The sequence below is a fragment of the Somniosus microcephalus genome, chromosome 9 (genome assembly GCF_052327205.1).
Source record: "Somniosus microcephalus isolate GS21.2 chromosome 9, FLI_Smic_1.0, whole genome shotgun sequence".
Lineage (NCBI taxonomy): Eukaryota > Metazoa > Chordata > Chondrichthyes > Squaliformes > Somniosidae > Somniosus > Somniosus microcephalus.
In genome coordinates this window covers 233,961,596-233,979,319 of record NC_140995.1, presented here as the reverse complement: position 1 = coordinate 233,979,319, position 17,724 = coordinate 233,961,596, and the positions used below count along the sequence as shown (strand labels likewise).

Genomic DNA, 17,724 nt, shown 5'->3' with positions numbered 1-17,724 from the left:
GATGACTGCACAGTGTTCAGCGCCATTCGCAACTCCTCAGATAATGAAGCAGTCCATGCTCGAATGCAACAAGACCTGGACGACATTTATGCTTGGGCTGAAAAGTGGCAGGTTACATTCGCACCACACAAGTGCCAGGCAAGGACTATCTTCAACAAGCCAGAGTCTAACCACTGCCAATTGACATTCAACGGCATTACCATTGCCGAATCCCCCACCATCTCAACATCCTGGGGGTCACCATTGACCAGAAATTAACTGGACCAGCCACATAAATACTGTGGCAACAAGAGCAGGTCAGAGGCTGGGTATTCTGTGGAGAGTTCTCACCTCCTGACTCCCCAAAGCCTTTCCAGCATCTACAGGGCACAAGTAAGGAGTGTGATGGAATACTCTCCACTTGCCTGGATGAGTGCAGCTCCAACAACACTCAAGCAGCTTGACACCATCCAGGAGAAAGCAGCCCACTTGATTGGCACCCCATCCACCACCTTAAACATTCACTCCCTCCACCAACGGCGTACCATGGCTGTAGTGTGTACCATCTACAAGATGCACTGCAGCAACTCGCCAAGGCTTCTTCGGCAGCACCTCCCAAACCCGCGACCTCTACCACCTAGAAGGACAAGGGCAGCAGGCGCATGGGAACACCACCACCTCTAAGTTTCCCTTCAAGTTACATATCATCCTGACTTGGAAGTATATCACCATTCCTTCATCGTCGCTGTGTTAAAATCCAGGAACTCCCTCCCTAACAGCACGGTAGGAGTACCTTCACCACACGGACTGCAGCAGTTCAGGAAGGCGGCTCACCACCACCTTCTCAAGGGCAATTAGGGATGGGCAATAAATGCTGGCCTTGCCAGCGACGTCCAGATCCCACGAATGAATTAAAAAAAACAACCTCCCGTCAATCAGGTAATAGGAACTAACCTCTACGTCAATCAGATAATGGGAACCAACCTCCCACCCCGAACATATCCAGATAACAGGAAACACCTGATTAATGACCTAATCAGATAATAGGAATAACCTTGAATCAGATAATAGGTACCACCCCCCTCAACCAGATAAAAAGAACCAATCCCTTTAATCAATTAGAGGACAAATGTCACAGCTTCAGGCAAGTATCCTTGGACCAAACATCAACAACTGCTTCATCAATGACCTTACCTCCATTATAAGGTCAGAGGTGGGGCAGGTTATAAGACAATTTCCACAGTGTTCCGCTCCATTCACAACCCCTATGATAATGAAGCAGCCAGTGCCAGCCGACAACAGGACCTGAATACCATCCAGGCTTGGGTTCACAAGTCGCAGGTAACATTCATGCCATATAAATACCAGGTAATGACCATCTTGAACAAGGAAAAGCCCTGCCTCTTCCCCCTGACCTTCACTGTCATCATCATCCTGAATCTTTCAACATCTTTGGGGGGGGAGGCACTACTGACCAAAATCTTAAATGGATTAGCCATATCAAGATCATGTGTACAAGAATAGAACAAAGCACAGGTACTCTGTGGTGAGCCGCTCACCTCCTGAGCCCTGCAAGCTTCTCCATCATCTACAACACAAGTCAAGAGTATGATGGAATACTCTCCTCTCGTCTGGATGGATGCAGGTGCAACAACACTATCCAGAAAAAATAATCAGCCTGCTATGCAGCAAGCCCTGCAAGATAGTGCAAGCGTCTGATTGCGGGTGAGGATGAAATCAGGCTTGGCTGTGATAATCTCCATGGTCAAATAGCCAGAGTGAAGTACCAGAAAGCTACTGGCATCTGCAGAAAGAACCCCATTATGAGTCAGCGCCTTCAGGAGAAAAGGGGATGAAAGTAGTTAGATTTGGGAAAAAGAGTTATTATTTTTAATTCATTCTTGGGATGTGGGCACCACTGGCAAAGCCAGCATTTATTGCCCATCCCAAATTGCCCTTGAGAAGGTGGTGGTAGGCCTTCTTCTTGAACCGTTGCAGTCCATGTAGTGAAGGTGCTCCCACGATGGTGTTAGGTAGGGAGTTCCAGGATTTTGACCCACCAAGTCAGGATGGTGTGACTTGAAAGGGGAATTTGGAGGCGCTGGTGTTCCCATCCACCTGCTTCTCCTATCCTTCTAGGTGGTGGCGGTTGTGGGTTTGGGATTGGAACTCAAGTCCAATTTCTGATTACATTCAAATGTTGAAGTGAGCCAGATTATTGCAGGAACGTTCGCGGGCCTGTTCTGAACAGCTGCACCTTGCCCAGAAAGCAGATTAGTCCGATGATGGCACGCACCTTGTAGATTTATAGTTGCTGGCAGATTTTATTAGTTGTAATTCTTTCATTAGGAAAATCTCTTGGATAGCGTTCCTTATCTGGGACCAGAGCTTCTCGGGATGATGGCCTAATACAAATCAACATGATGGAAGAAATGCAACTGAATATGAAATAAACACCTTTTCCACATACTATACACTGGTAAATATAGGTAACAGTTATATAAACTGATGAACTAAAGACAAAGTATCTTCCCAAGGTTTTATACCATGAGAAAGAATGGCAGGAGTGGGCTTCAGTTATTAATGAGATAGGATTAGAATTACAATTATCCTTTGATTTATTATTGACATTGGGTTACCTTCCTTCTTGGAATGCATAAAGGTGCCTCTAATGGATTAGCAAGTAAAGAAAAAAGACTTGCAGCTGTAAAGCCCCTTTGATATCCTCAGGACGCCCCAAAGTGTTTCACAGCAAATGACTTGCTTTTGAAATCTAGTCAGTTCCTTCGTAGATCAATGCGGCAGCCGATTCCCACACAGTAAGTGAGATAAATGGACAGTTAATCTGTTTTGGTGATATTGGTTGAGGGATGAATATTGGCTCAGCAAGATCTCCCTTCTCTTCTTCGAAAAACTACCCTGGGATATTTTGCGTCCACCTGAACAGGCAGACAAGACCTCGGTTTAACATCTCATCCAAAAGTCAAAACCTCTGACAATGCAACACAATGGGAGTTCAACCTATGGCCTTCTGACTTGAGGCGAGAGTGCTATCTTTGAGCAATACAAACATAGGTATTCTATCCACTGGGGTAGCAATTAATAAGAAATGTAACCACTGTAACTGTGCACAATTTAATCAGAGCGCAGAGAAAGAGATACACATACAGAGGGGCTGGTTGTGGGAGGGGAGAGATGGGGAGCAGGGAGCCGGGTTCATCTTAATACATAGAGGACGTTTTGTTGTAGAATGAGAATCTACAAGATGGGTAACCCATCTTCTTTCCTCATGCACACCTTCCCCATGCTGTAGCAATTTGATCCCTGATTAGCCCATATCTTTCCAAGTATTCAGTATTTTTATCCTATTATATGAAATCTAGAAGTTTAACAATAACCAAAGTAAGACTGGTGTGGAGATGCCGGAGTTGGACTGGGGTGGACAAATGTAAGAAGTCACACAACACCAGGTTACCATAAACTGATAGCCAAGTTCCGCACCCATGAGGACAGCCTCAACCGCGATCTTGGGTTCATGTCACGCTACATGTAACCCCACCTGACGTAGGGTCACCCAGACTCGAGTCGTCGTTGGCTTGTTCTCTCTACACAGATGCGGCCAGACCTGCTGTGATTTCCAGCAAAAAATAAATGTTTTTTGTTTTTCATACAGACCCCAGCAGCTGCAACATTTGACCCCTTGTGACCCCACCTCGTTGTTCTTTGATGTAATGTTTTCCTGACTAACCTGTTTGGACACCATTCACACCTTTGATTGCTGTGATTATCTCTCTGCCGAGGTGTGATAAATGGCAGTTAGAAAGATTACCTGTAAACATCTGGCATTATTCTCTGACTATATAAGCTGTGTCTTTATGCATCTTTCCACTTCACCTGATGAAGGACAGCGCTCCGAAAGCTTGTGATTTCAAATAAAACTGTTGGACTATAACCTGGTGTTGTGTGACTTCTCACAAAAGTAAGACTGACTGGCCTACAATTTCCTGGATTATTCCTTTTCCCTTTCTTGAACTGGGATGCATCATTGGCCACCCTCTGGTCCTTTCACACAATTCCCATTTCTAAAGATTTTTGGAAATTACCTATAGAGCTAGTGGAGACTTGTTCATGGGATCACTATTGTTAGTATAAGAAAGGCTTGTATTTATATCTCATCGTACCACATCTCTGAAACGTATTAAAGGGCTTCACATACAAGAGTTACCTTGACGTGCCTTGACCGTGACTTATTATTTTGGCAAACACAGCAGCAATTTTGCACAAAGAAAGATCCCACAAACAGCAATGAGAAGAATGACCAGTTACTGTGGCTTTTTTGGTGACACTTTTTGGTGGAAGAATGTTAGCTAGGACACTAGGAGAAATCTCTGCTCTTCTGCACATTGGATCCTTAACATCCGCCTGAACAGGCAGACGGGATATTGGTTTAATGCCTTCCCTGAAGGGACAATACCTCTGACAATATAGTATTCCCTCAGCCTAGACTATGAGCTCAAGTCCTACAGCTGGGCTCGAACCCACAACCTTCTGACTCAGACAAGTGTGCCACCAGCTAAACCAAATTAATAGCATTAAGGCATCATCCAATGCAGCACTTACCATGTCTCTGCAGATAGAAGTTCAGTGATTGTTTGTGGCTGAACTTCATGTGGTTGTAAGCGGTCTGCAATGATGGCATCTGAATAAAGATGAACAAAGTCTCACTATGTGTTGTCACCTGACAGACATTAGGCTCCTAAAGAGCACCTTGATTTAATAAATGGTTTGTCTGGTAGCACATTGATTCTCTCCAATGAGAACCTATACTCAGCAGCGCAACGAATGAATTCATTGTAAAAAAAATGTTCGTGAGTTGTGTGAGCTTGCACCAATGTCCATGAGTTGTGTGAGCTTGCACCAATGTCCATGAGTTGTGTGAGCTTGCACCAATGTCCATGGGTTGTGTGAGCTTGCACCAATGTCCATGAGTTGTGTGAGCTTGCACCAATGTTTGTGAGTTGTGTGAGCTTGCACCAATGTTTGTGAGTTGTGTGAGCTTGCACCAATGTCCATGGGTTGTGTGAGCTTGCACCAATGTCCATGAGTTGTGTGAGCTTGCACCAATGTCCATGGGTTGTGTGAGCTTGCACCAATGTCCATGGTTTGTGTGTGCTTGCACCAATGTCCATGGGTTGTGTGAGCTTGCACCAATGTCCATGGTTTGTGTGAGCTTGCACCAATGTCCATGGTTTGTGTGTGCTTGCACCAATGTTTGTGAGTTGTGTGAGCTTGCACCAATGTCCATGGGTTGTGTGAGCTTGCACCAATGTCCATGGGTTGTGTGAGCTTGCACCAATGTCCATGGGTTGTGTGAGCTTGCACCAATGTTTGTGAGTTGTGTGAGCTTGCACCAATGTCCATGATTTGTGTGAGCTTGCACCAATGTCCATGGGTTGTGTGAGCTTGCACCAATGTCCATGGTTTGTGTGTGCTTGCACCAATGTTTGTGAGTTCTGTGAGCTTGCACCAATGTCCATGGGTTGTGTGAGCTTGCACCAATGTCCATGGGTTGTGTGAGCTTGCACCAATGTTTGTGAGTTGTGTGAGCTTGCACCAATGTCCATGAGTTGTGTGAGCTTGCACCAATGTCCATGAGTTGTGTGAGCTTGCACCAATGTCCATGGGTTGTGTGAGCTTGCACCAATGTTTGTGAGTTGTGTGAGCTTGCACCAATGTCCATGGGTTGTGTGAGCTTGCACCAATGTCCATGATTTGTGTGAGCTTGCACCAATGTCCATGGGTTGTGTGAGCTTGCACCAATGTCCATGGTTTGTGTGTGCTTGCACCAATGTCCATGGGTTGTGTGAGCTTGCACCAATGTCCATGGTTTGTGTGTGCTTGCACCAATGTCCATGGGTTGTGTGAGCTTGCACCAATGTCCATGGGTTGTGTGAGCTTGCACCAATGTCCATGGGTTGTGTGAGCTTGCACCAATGTCCATGATTTGTGTGAGCTTGCACCAATGTCCATGGGTTGTGTGAGCTTGCACCAATGTCCATGGGTTGTGTGAGCTTGCACCAATGTCCATGGGTTGTGTGAGCTTGCACCAATGTCCATGATTTGTGTGAGCTTGCACCAATGTCCATGAGTTGTGTGAGCTTGCACCAATGGCCATGGTTTGTGTGAGCTTGCACCAATTTCCATGGGTTGTGTGAGCTTGCACCAATGTCCATGGTTTGTGTGTGCTTGCACCAATGTCCATGGTTTGTGTGAGCTTGCACCAATGTTTGTGAGTTGTGTGAGCTTGCACCAATGTCCATGGTTTGTGTGAGCTTGCACCAATGTCCATGGGTTGTGTGAGCTTGCACCAATGTCCATGGGTTGTGTGAGCTTGCACCAATGTCCATGGGTTGTGTGAGCTTGCACCAATGTTTGTGAGTTGTGTGAGCTTGCACCAATGTCCACGGGTTGTGTGAGCTTGCACCAATGTCCATGGGTTGTGTGAGCTTGCACCAATGTCCATGGGTTGTGTGAGCTTGCACCAATGTCCATGGGTGGTGTGAGCTTGCACCAATGTCCATGGTTTGTGTGTGCTTGCACCAATGTCCATGGGTGGTGTGAGCTTGCACCAATGTCCATGGTTTGTGTGTGCTTGCACCAATGTCCATGGGTTGTGTGAGCTTGCACCAATGTCCATGGTTTGTGTGAGCTTGCACCAATGTCCATGGGTGGTGTGAGCTTGCACCAATGTCCATGGTTTGTGTGTGCTTGCACCAATGTCCATGGGTTGTGTGAGCTTGCACCAATGTCCATGGTTTGTGTGTGCTTGCACCAATGTCCACGGGTTGTGTGAGCTTGCACCAATGTCCATGGTTTGTGTGAGCTTGCACCAATGGCCACGGGTTGTGTGAGCTTGCACCAATGTCCATGGGTTGTGTGAGCTTGCACCAATGTCCATGGGTTGTGTGAGCTTGCACCAATGTCCATGGTTTGTGTGAGCTTGCACCAATGTCCATGGGTTGTGTGAGCTTGCACCAATGTCCACGGGTTGTGTGAGCTTGCACCAATGTCCATGGGTTGTGTGAGCTTGCACCAATGTCCATGGTTTGTGTGAGCTTGCACCAATGTCCATGGTTTGTGTGAGCTTGCACCATGTCCATGGGTTGTGTGTGCTTGCACCAATGTCCATGGGTTGTGTGAGCTTGCACCATGTCCATGGGTTGTGTGAGCTTGCACCAATGTCCATGGTTTGTGTGAGCTTGCACCATGTCCATGAGTTGTGTGAGCTTGCACAATGTCCATGGGTTGTGTGAGCTTGCACCATGTCCATGGGTTGTGTGAGCTTGCACCAATGTCCATGGTTTGTGTGTGCTTGCACCAATGTCCACGGGTTGTGTGAGCTTGCACCAATGTCCATGGTTTGTGTGTGCTTGCACCAATGTCCACGGGTTGTGTGAGCTTGCACCAATGTCCATGGTTTGTGTGTGCTTGCACCAATGTCCACGGGTTGTGTGAGCTTGCACCAATGTCCATGGTTTGTGTGAGCTTGCACCATGTCCATGGGTTGTGTGAGCTTGCACCAATGTCCATGGGTTGTGTGAGCTTGCACCAATGTCCATGGTTTGTGTGTGCTTGCACCAATGTCCATGGTTTGTGTGAGCTTGCACCAATCTCCATGAGTTGTGTGAGCTTGCACCAATGTCCATGGGTTGTGTGAGCTTGCACCAATGTCCACAGGTTGTGTGAGCTTGCACCAATGTCCATGGGTTGTGTGAGCTTGCACCAATGTCCATGGGTTGTGTGAGCTTGCACCAATGTCCATGAGTTGTGTGAGCTTGCACCAATGTCCATGGGTTGTGTGAGCTTGCACCAATGTCCATGAGTTGTGTGAGCTTGCACCAATGTCCATGAGTAGTGTGAGCTTGCACCAATGTCCATGGGTTGTGTGAGCTTGCACCAATGTCCATGAGTTGTGTGAGCTTGCACCAATGTCCATGAGTTGTGTGAGCTTGCACCAATGTCCATGGGTGGTGTGAGCTTGCACCAATGTCCATGGGTTGTGTGAGCTTGCACCAATGTCCATGAGTTGTGTGAGCTTGCACCAATGTCCATGATTTGTGTGAGCTTGCACCAATGTCCATGGGTTGTGTGAGCTTGCACCAATGTCCATGGTTTGTGTGTGCTTGCACCAATGTCCATGGGTTGTGTGAGCTTGCACCATTGTCCATGGTTTGTGTGTGCTTGCACCAATGTCCATGGTTTGTGTGAGCTTGCACCAATGTTTGTGAGTTGTGTGAGCTTGCACCAATGTCCATGATTTGTGTGAGCTTGCACCAATGTCCATGGGTTGTGTGAGCTTGCACCAATGTCCATGGGTTGTGTGTGCTTGCACCAATGTCCATGGGTTGTGTGAGCTTGCACCAATGTCCATGGTTTGTGTGTGCTTGCACCAATGTCCATGGGTTGTGTGAGCTTGCACCAATGTCCATGGTTTGTGTGTGCTTGCACCAATGTCCATGGGTTGTGTGAGCTTGCACCAATGTCCATGGTTTGTGTGTGCTTGCACCAATGTCCATGGGTTGTGTGAGCTTGCACCAATGTCCATGGTTTGTGTGTGCTTGCACCAATGTCCATGGGTTGTGTGAGCTTGCACCAATGTCCATGGTTTGTGTGTGCTTGCACCAATGTCCATGGGTTGTGTGAGCTTGCACCAATGTCCATGGTTTGTGTGTGCTTGCACCAATGTCCACGGGTTGTGTGAGCTTGCACCAATGTCCATGGTTTGTGTGAACTTGCACCAATGTCCATGGTTTGTGTGAGCTTGCACCAATGTCCATGGGTTGTGTGAGCTTGCACCAATGTCCATGGTTTGTGTGAGCTTGCACCAATGTCCATGGGTTGTGTGAGCTTGCACCAATGTCCATGGTTTGTGTGAGCTTGCACCAATGTCCATGGTTTGTGTGAGCTTGCACCAATGTCCATGGTTTGTGTGAGCTTGCACCAATGTCCATGGGTTGTGTGAGCTTGCACCAATGTCCACGGGTTGTGTGAGCTTGCACCAATGTCCATGAGTTGTGTGAGCTTGCACCAATGTCCATGGGTTGTGTGAGCTTGCACCAATGTCCATGGGTTGTGTGAGCTTGCACCAATGTCCATGAGTTGTGTGAGCTTGCACCAATGTCCATGAGTTGTGTGAGCTTGCACCAATGTCCATGGGTGGTGTGAGCTTGCACCAATGTCCATGAGTTGTGTGAGCTTGCACCATGTCCATGGGTTGTGTGAGCTTGCACCAATGTCCATGGGTTGTGTGAGCTTGCACCAATGTCCATGGGTTGTGTGAGCTTGCACCAATGGCCATGGGTTGTGTGAGCTTGCACCAATGTCCATGAGTTGTGTGAGCTTGCACCAATGTCCATGAGTTGTGTGAGCTTGCACCAATGTCCATGGGTTGTGTGAGCTTGCACCAATGTCCATGGTTTGTGTGAGCTTGCACCAATGTCCATGGGTTGTGTGAGCTTGCACCAATTTCCATGGGTTGTGTGAGCTTGCACCATGTCCATGGGTTGTGTGAGCTTGCACCAATGTCCATGGGTTGTGTGAGCTTGCACCAATGTCCATGGTTTGTGTGTGCTTGCACCAATGTCCATGGTTTGTGTGAGCTTGCACCAATGTCCATGGGTTGTGTGAGCTTGCACCAATGTCCATGGGTTGTGTGAGCTTGCACCAATGTCCATGGGTTGTGTGAGCTTGCACCAATGTCCATGGGTTGTGTGAGCTTGCACCAATGTCCATGGGTTGTGTGAGCTTGCACCAATGTCCATGGGTTGTGTGAGCTTGCACCAATGTCCATGAGTTGTGGGAGCTTGCACCAATGTCCATGAGTAGTGTGAGCTTGCACCAATGTCCATGGGTTGTGTGAGCTTGCACCAATGTCCATGGGTTGTGTGAGCTTGCACCAATGTCCATGGTTTGTGTGTGCTTGCACCAATGTCCATGGGTTGTGTGAGCTTGCACCAATGTCCATGGTTTGTGTGAGCTTGCACCAATGTCCATGGGTTGTGTGAGCTTGCACCAATGTCCATGGGTTGTGTGAGCTTGCACCAATGTCCATGGTTTGTGTGTGCTTGCACCAATGTCCATGAGTAGTGTGAGCTTGCACCATGTCCATGGGTTGTGTGAGCTTGCACCAATGTCCATGGGTTGTGTGAGCTTGCACCAATGTCCATGGGTTGTGTGAGCTTGCACCAATGTCCATGGGTTGTGTGAGCTTGCACCAATGTCCATGAGTTGTGTGAGCTTGCACCAATGTCCATGGTTTGTGTGAGCTTGCACCAATGTCCATGGGTTGTGTGAGCTTGCACCAATGTCCATGAGTTGTGTGAGCTTGCACCAATGTCCATGGGTTGTGTGAGCTTGCACCAATGTCCATGGGTTGTGTGAGCTTGCACCAATGTCCATGGGTGGTGTGAGCTTGCACCAATGTCCATGGGTTGTGTGAGCTTGCACCAATGTCCATGGGTTGTGTGAGCTTGCACCAATGTCCATGAGTTGTGTGAGCTTGCACCAATGTCCACGGGTTGTGTGAGCTTGCACCAATGTCCATGGGTTGTGTGAGCTTGCACCAATGTCCATGGGTTGTGTGAGCTTGCACCAATGTCCATGGTTTGTGTGTGCTTGCACCAATGTCCATGGGTTGTGTGAGCTTGCACCAATGTCCATGGGTTGTGTGAGCTTGCACCAATGTCCATGGTTTGTGTGAGCTTGCACCAATGTCCATGGGTTGTGTGAGCTTGCACCAATGTCCATGGGTTGTGTGAGCTTGCACCAATGTCCATGGTTTGTGTGTGCTTGCACCAATGTCCATGAGTAGTGTGAGCTTGCACCATGTCCATGGGTTGTGTGAGCTTGCACCAATGTCCATGGGTTGTGTGAGCTTGCACCAATGTCCATGAGTTGTGTGAGCTTGCACCAATTTCCATGAGTTGTGTGAGCTTGCACCAATGTCCATGGGTTGTGTGAGCTTGCACCAATGTTTGTGGTTTGTGTGAGCTTGCACCAATGTCCATGGGTTGTGTGAGCTTGCACCAATCTCCATGAGTTGTGTGAGCTTGCACCAATCTCCATGAGTTGTGTGAGCTTGCACCAATGTCCATGGGTTGTGTGAGCTTGCACCAATGTCCATGGGTTGTGTGAGCTTGCACCAATGGCCATGGGTTGTGTGAGCTTGCACCAATGTCCATGGGTTGTGTGAGCTTGCACCAATGTCCATGGGTTGTGTGAGCTTGCACCAATGTTTGTGGTTTGTGTGAGCTTGCACCAATCTCCATGAGTTGTGTGAGCTTGCACCAATGGCCATGGGTTGTGTGAGCTTGCACCAATGTCCATGGATTGTGTGAGCTTGCACCAATAGCCATGGGTTGTGTGAGCTTGCACCAATGTCCATGGGTTGTGTGAGCTTGCACCAATAGCCATGGGTTGTGTGAGCTTGCACCATGTCCATGGGTTGTGTGAGCTTGCACCAATGTCCATGGGTTGTGTGAGCTTGCACCAATGTCCATGAGTTGTGTGAGCTTGCACCAATGTCCATGGGTTGTGTGAGCTTGCACCAATGTCCATGGGTTGTGTGAGCTTGCACCAATGGCCATGGGTGGTGTGAGCTTGCACCAATGTCCATGAGTAGTGTGAGCTTGCACCAATGTCCATGGGTTGTGTGAGCTTGCACCAATGTCCATGGGTTGTGTGAGCTTGCACCAATGTCCATGAGTTGTGTGAGCTTGCACCAATGTCCATGGGTTGTGTGAGCTTGCACCAATGTCCATGGGTTGTGTGAGCTTGCACCAATGTCCATGGGTTGTGTGAGCTTGCACCAATGTCCATGAGTTGTGTGAGCTTGCACCAATGTCCACGGGTTGTGTGAGCTTGCACCAATGTCCATGGGTTGTGTGAGCTTGCACCAATGTCCATGGGTTGTGTGAGCTTGCACCAATGTCCATGGGTTGTGTGAGCTTGCACCAATATCCATGAGTAGTGTGAGCTTGCACCATGTCCATGGGTTGTGTGAGCTTGCACCAATGTCCATGGGTGGTGTGAGCTTGCACCAATGTCCATGGGTTGTGTGAGCTTGCACCAATGTCCATGGGTTGTGTGAGCTTGCACCAATGTCCATGAGTTGTGTGAGCTTGCACCAATGTCCATGAGTTGTGTGAGCTTGCACCAATGTCCATGGGTTGTGTGAGCTTGCACCAATGTCCATGGGTTGTGTGAGCTTGCACCAATGTCCATGGGTTGTGTGAGCTTGCACCAATGTCCATGGGTTGTGTGAGCTTGCACCAATGTCCATGGGTTGTGTGAGCTTGCACCAATGTCCATGGGTTGTGTGAGCTTGCACCAATTTCCATGGGTTGTGTGAGCTTGCACCAATGTCCATGGGTTGTGTGAGCTTGCACCAATGTCCACGGGTTGTGTGAGCTTGCACCAATGTCCATGGGTTGTGTGAGCTTGCACCAATGTCCACGGGTTGTGTGAGCTTGCACCAATGTCCATGGGTTGTGTGAGCTTGCACCAATGTCCATGGGTTGTGTGAGCTTGCACCAATGTCCATGGGTTGTGTGAGCTTGCACCAATGTCCATGGGTTGTGTGAGCTTGCACCAATGTCCATGGTTTGTGTGAGCTTGCACCAATTTCCATGGGTTGTGTGAGCTTGCACCAATGTCCATGGGTTGTGTGAGCTTGCACCAATGTCCATGGGTTGTGTGAGCTTGCACCAATGGCCATGGGTTGTGTGAGCTTGCACCAATGTCCATGGGTTGTGTGAGCTTGCACCAATGTCCATGGGTTGTGTGAGCTTGCACCAATGGCCATGGGTTGTGTGAGCTTGCACCACTGTCCATGGGTTGTGTGAGCTTGCACCAATGGCCATGGGTTGTGTGAGCTTGCACCAATGTCCATGGGTTGTGTGAGCTTGCACCAATGTCCATGGGTTGTGTGAGCTTGCACCAATGGCCATGGGTTGTGTGAGCTTGCACCAATGTCCATGGGTTGTGTGAGCTTGCACCAATGTCCATGGGTTGTGTGAGCTTGCACCAATGTCCATGGGTTGTGTGAGCTTGCACCAATGTCCATGGGTTGTGTGAGCTTGCACCAATGTCCATGGGTTGTGTGAGCTTGCACCAATGTCCATGGGTTGTGTGAGCTTGCACCAATGTCCATGGGTTGTGTGAGCTTGCACCAATGTCCATGTGTTGTGTGAGCTTGCACCAATGTCCATGGGTTGTGTGAGCTTGCACCAATGTCCATGTGTTGTGTGAGCTTGCACCAATGTCCATGGGTTGTGTGAGCTTGCACCAATGTCCATGGGTGGTGTGAGCTTGCACCATGTCCATGGGTTGTGTGAGCTTGCACCAATGTCCATGGGTTGTGTGAGCTTGCACCAATGTCCATGGGTTGTGTGAGCTTGCACCAATGTCCATGGGTTGTGTGAGCTTGCACCAATGTCCATGGGTTGTGTGAGCTTGCACCAATGTCCATGGGTTGTGTGAGCTTGCACCAATGTCCATGGGTTGTGTGAGCTTGCACCAATGTCCATGGGTTGTGTGAGCTTGCACCAATGTCCATGGGTTGTGTGAGCTTGCACCAATGTCCATGGGTTGTGTGAGCTGGTACCTCCACCTGCTGGATAACAGGCCTGCTTACAGTTGGGAAGTGCTGAACCTGGCCCAGCAAATAGGGAGGAATTCAGAAGGATGGCTATCCCAAAAATTAGAAGATTACAACACAGTGTGAGGCCTTTTGGCCCATTGTGTCTTTGCCAGCTCTTTGCAAAAGAATCCAAAATTAAACTCGCTACTCTCCCTTGTAGCCCTGTATCTTTGTCTACTTTAAATATTTATCCAATTTTCCTTTAAAAGATGCAATGTTCTCAGTTCACCCATTTCCTGGTGTCGTTGGTTGAGAGAAGAATGTTGGCCAGGACACCAAGAGCTCCTTCTTCAAATAAGAAAGAAAGAACTTGCATTTCTATCGCACCTATCACAACCTCAGGACGTCCCAAAACACTTTACAGCCAATGAAGTACTTACTGAAATGTAGTCAAACAGGGTAGCCAACTTGTACACAGCAAGGTCCCACAAGCAGCAATGAGCAACTAGATAATCTGTTTTTGTGACATTGAGTGAGGGATAAATATTGGCCAGGACATCTCCCCGGCTCTTCATTGAAAAGTGCCGTGGGATATTTTACATCTACCTGAGAGGTCAGTTTAACATCTCATCTGAAAGACGGCAACGTCGACAGTACAGTACTCCCCTGAAGTGTCAGCCTAGATTATGTGCTCGAGTCTCTGTGGGGGGGAGGGGCTTGAACCCAGAACCTTCCTGACTAAGAGGTGAAAGCATTAGCACTGAGCCACAGCTGACACCATAATAAATAGTCTCATGGGATCTTTAGTGTCCACTTGAACAGCCAGAACTGGCAGACAGGGACTCGGTTTAACAGCATCAACAATGCAGCATCCCTCAGTTCTGCACTGAAGTGCCAGCCTACATTATATGCTTAAATCTTGGAGTCAGACAAGCTCACAACCTTCTGACTCAGAGATGAGAGTGCTGCATTTAGGATGTAAATCAGAACTGCGGGAGGATTAAAATGTAATGCCCCCTACGCCTGTGTTGTGTGTAAAAGGGATTCACACTCACCTCCCAGGTCGGGGTGTAATCGTCTGCTACCACATATTTTTTCACGTCTGTCGGATCAAAGGGGTAATACTCGTGGCTGCAAAACCTTAGAAAAAGCAGAAATACAAATCAGAGACGGGCCAGAATTTGAGATACACTCACAGAGGGAGTAAAGGAGAAAATAATCTCTTGTTTCAGTTAAAACTGCTTTGGGCTCCAAAGGTCCCCTGCCCCTCCCCAACATCGCACCCTTAGCACACACACACTAATCTTTTTTTCTCCAACATGCAAGTTGTAGCTAAACAAACTAAAATGCGATAAAAGGAGGAAAAGTACATAGGTCTGTCAGCATTTGTAAAGCGAAGCCTGTTTAACATTAAACTCTTTTCTCTCCTGATGCTGACAGACCTGCCTTATCTCCGAGTATAAAGAAGTGAATATGTTGGGCGGTGGGTTAGCACATTGTCTTTTCAGCTCTGCGATCCCAGAGTAATGGAATGCAAGTCTCAGCTCTCTGTTGCCCGTCAGAGTCCGGTGTGAAATGAGTCTGGGATAGGCTCAAGCCAATTCCAAGCATCGCTTTGAGCTTACAGCACAAAACCATCCACAATTCAGCAGAAACTGTCACTGAGAAATGCTGCAAAGACAGCGAGTGCAGGGTGTAGAAGTAGATCTAATTGGCCAATAAGGTGACGCTCTGAACCTGAGTTTAGGACACCTTATTAGGGCAGAAAAGGGTCAGCTTCATCCTATATCTAACTCAATCTGAGAATGCTGGCAAAGTGAGTGGGGAAACAAAAGTGTTCCGTTCCTCATCTCAGACATCTCTCACCTTGATAACAGAAAAATCTAACCCCCAGCTGTTGAAAAAAATAAAAGAAACCTGGCATCCTCTGTTGGAAAGATATCCAAGCTTTTACACCCTCCCTACAGGTCAATCACCCCTAATCACAACCATCGACTCAGCACAGACCAGGGATCAAGCCTGGGGCAATCCTGGTCTGTACTGCTCTTTACCGTACCATGTACTAGACATACCCACAAAGTTATCCAGGCTGCTGGGAGAGAGACTGAACATTTTCACTGGCTCACTTACTTAGTTAGACCTGACCGGTTGCAAAGCTAATTTTGCAATAAATAACAGCTTGGGGGTAAGATACCGAAAGGTGCTATCTACTATGCTTGAAAAGAGAAGGCTGAGGGGTGACCGAATGGAGGGCTTTAAATTATGAAGTGTTTTGATAGAATAAACACAGAGAGTGTGTTTCCACTTGTGGGGAAGAGCAAAACCAGAGGCCATCAATATAAGATAGTCACCAAGAAATCAAATAGAGAATTCAGAAGAAATGTAATCAGAGTGGTGAGAATGTGGAACTCTCTACTACAGGGAGTGTTTGAAGCAAATAGTATAGATGCATTAAAGGGGAGGCTAGATAAGCATATTACAGTAGTGAGAAGGGACTAGAGCGTTAAGCTGATCAAGTTAGGTGAGGAAGGATGGGAGGAGGCTCGAGTGGAACATAATCGCCGGGATATACTGGTTAGGCTGAATGGCCTGTTTTTGTGCTGTATATTTTACATCAGTTTGATCATTCCACGTCTGTCTTTATTGGAGAGAGATGCTGCAGCCTGTATAATAAAGTTTGCATTACCACTAAGTTACAGCTGGGGGTGCTGCAGAGCTATTACAAATCCTTATTCTCAACAGCGCCATTAGCAGGGACTTTGTGGTACTGCAGCCTCCATTTCACTGCAACTTTGCAGGGTCAAGTGTTCGCCTGTTTCCGCTAGTTACATTATTGCAATCCGGGCAGAATCGGTCGAATCAGTGCAAAAGAACAGGGAATTTTAAACAAAAGTGAATTACGCCCCTCCTGCGATCTTTTCCACTGGTTCAAGTTTCAATTCACTTGAATCAGGCACGGTCCACAGGTCGAAATTGCAAGATTCCGTCAAATGCATTGGTTTGCGCTCATTTACTTAGGCGCACAGGCACCAGTGGGCATGTTTTAAAATCTTTTCATATCAAAAGATATTTAATTTACTAAGAAACTGACTAGTGTACGCCTCACTGAGTAATTTTTAGTGATTTTAAATCAGGTTACTTACAGGTAGAGGACCCTTATTAAAAATGCTTATTTTTGGTAATAAACCATTTCAGCTGTATTAATAAAACTGCATCAGGTTACCACTCTTTAAATAATGGAAAAATAAAAAGAGAAATGTACGCTGCCCGATTGTATTGGCTCATGGAAGATTTTACATAGAAACATAGAAGATAGGAGCAGGAGTAGGCCATTCAGCCCTTCGAGCCTGCTCCGCCATTCAATGTGATCATGGCTGATCATCCAATTTCAGTACCCTGTCCCTGCCTTTTCCCCATATCCCTTGATCCCTTTAGCCTCAAGAAATATATCCAACTCTTTCTTGAATATATTTAATGAACTGGCCTCCACCGCTCTCTGTGGCAGAGAATTCCACAGGTTCACCACTCTCTGGGTGAAGAAATTCCTCCTCATTTCAGTCCTAAATGGCTTACCCCTTATCCTTAGACTATGACCCCTGGTTCTGGACTCCCCAGCCATCAGAAACATCCTTCCTGCATCTAGTCTGTCCAGACCTGACAGAATTTTATAGGTTTCGATGAGATTGACAGAATTTTATAGGTTTCGATGAGATTATGATTATGAAAATGAATCTTAACGGAAATTGAATTTTCCGACTGCGTCCAAAGTGGAAACTCCACCCATACATTCTTTTATTGCTGCAAGTATCCTCAATGGGCAGAAGTTAGCAGATGGCAGCATCAGGCTCAGCTCTGACGCCCGTAGCCCCCTGGTTGGTTACAGCTGTAACTGTCAAGTCACATACATGAAGAATGCCCTCTATGATGAGGTATTGGCTATCTGCCAGGAGCCATGGAACCATACCTCAGTATAAGTCAGTGCCTTCACAAGAAGAGGGCAGAAGAAACGAAGGGAGAAAAATTTAGTCGCGCCCCCTTTGGGGCGCTAACTTCGCTGGGGTGCTACTTTTAGCGCCCTGAAAAAATTAGCGACCCCACAACCGATA

At 47.4% G+C, this 17,724-nt stretch overlaps 1 protein-coding gene across 4 annotated transcripts in view; it reads right to left on the bottom strand.

Moving 5' to 3' along the window:
* Positions 1-17,724, bottom strand: part of LOC147113128 (putative tubulin polyglutamylase ttll-15) — a 223,277-nt gene that overhangs the window by 36,971 nt on the left and 168,582 nt on the right. For all 4 annotated transcript variants that reach the window (XM_085998021.1, XM_085998022.1, XM_085998024.1 and 1 more), the window contains exons 8-10: positions 14,674-14,758; positions 4,600-4,678; positions 2,276-2,384 (exon numbers count right to left, since the gene is read on the bottom strand). In XM_085998021.1, the coding sequence (XP_085854147.1) occupies positions 2,276-2,384; positions 4,600-4,678; positions 14,674-14,758 (273 nt within the window). The remainder of the gene's footprint in view (positions 1-2,275; positions 2,385-4,599; positions 4,679-14,673; positions 14,759-17,724) is intronic.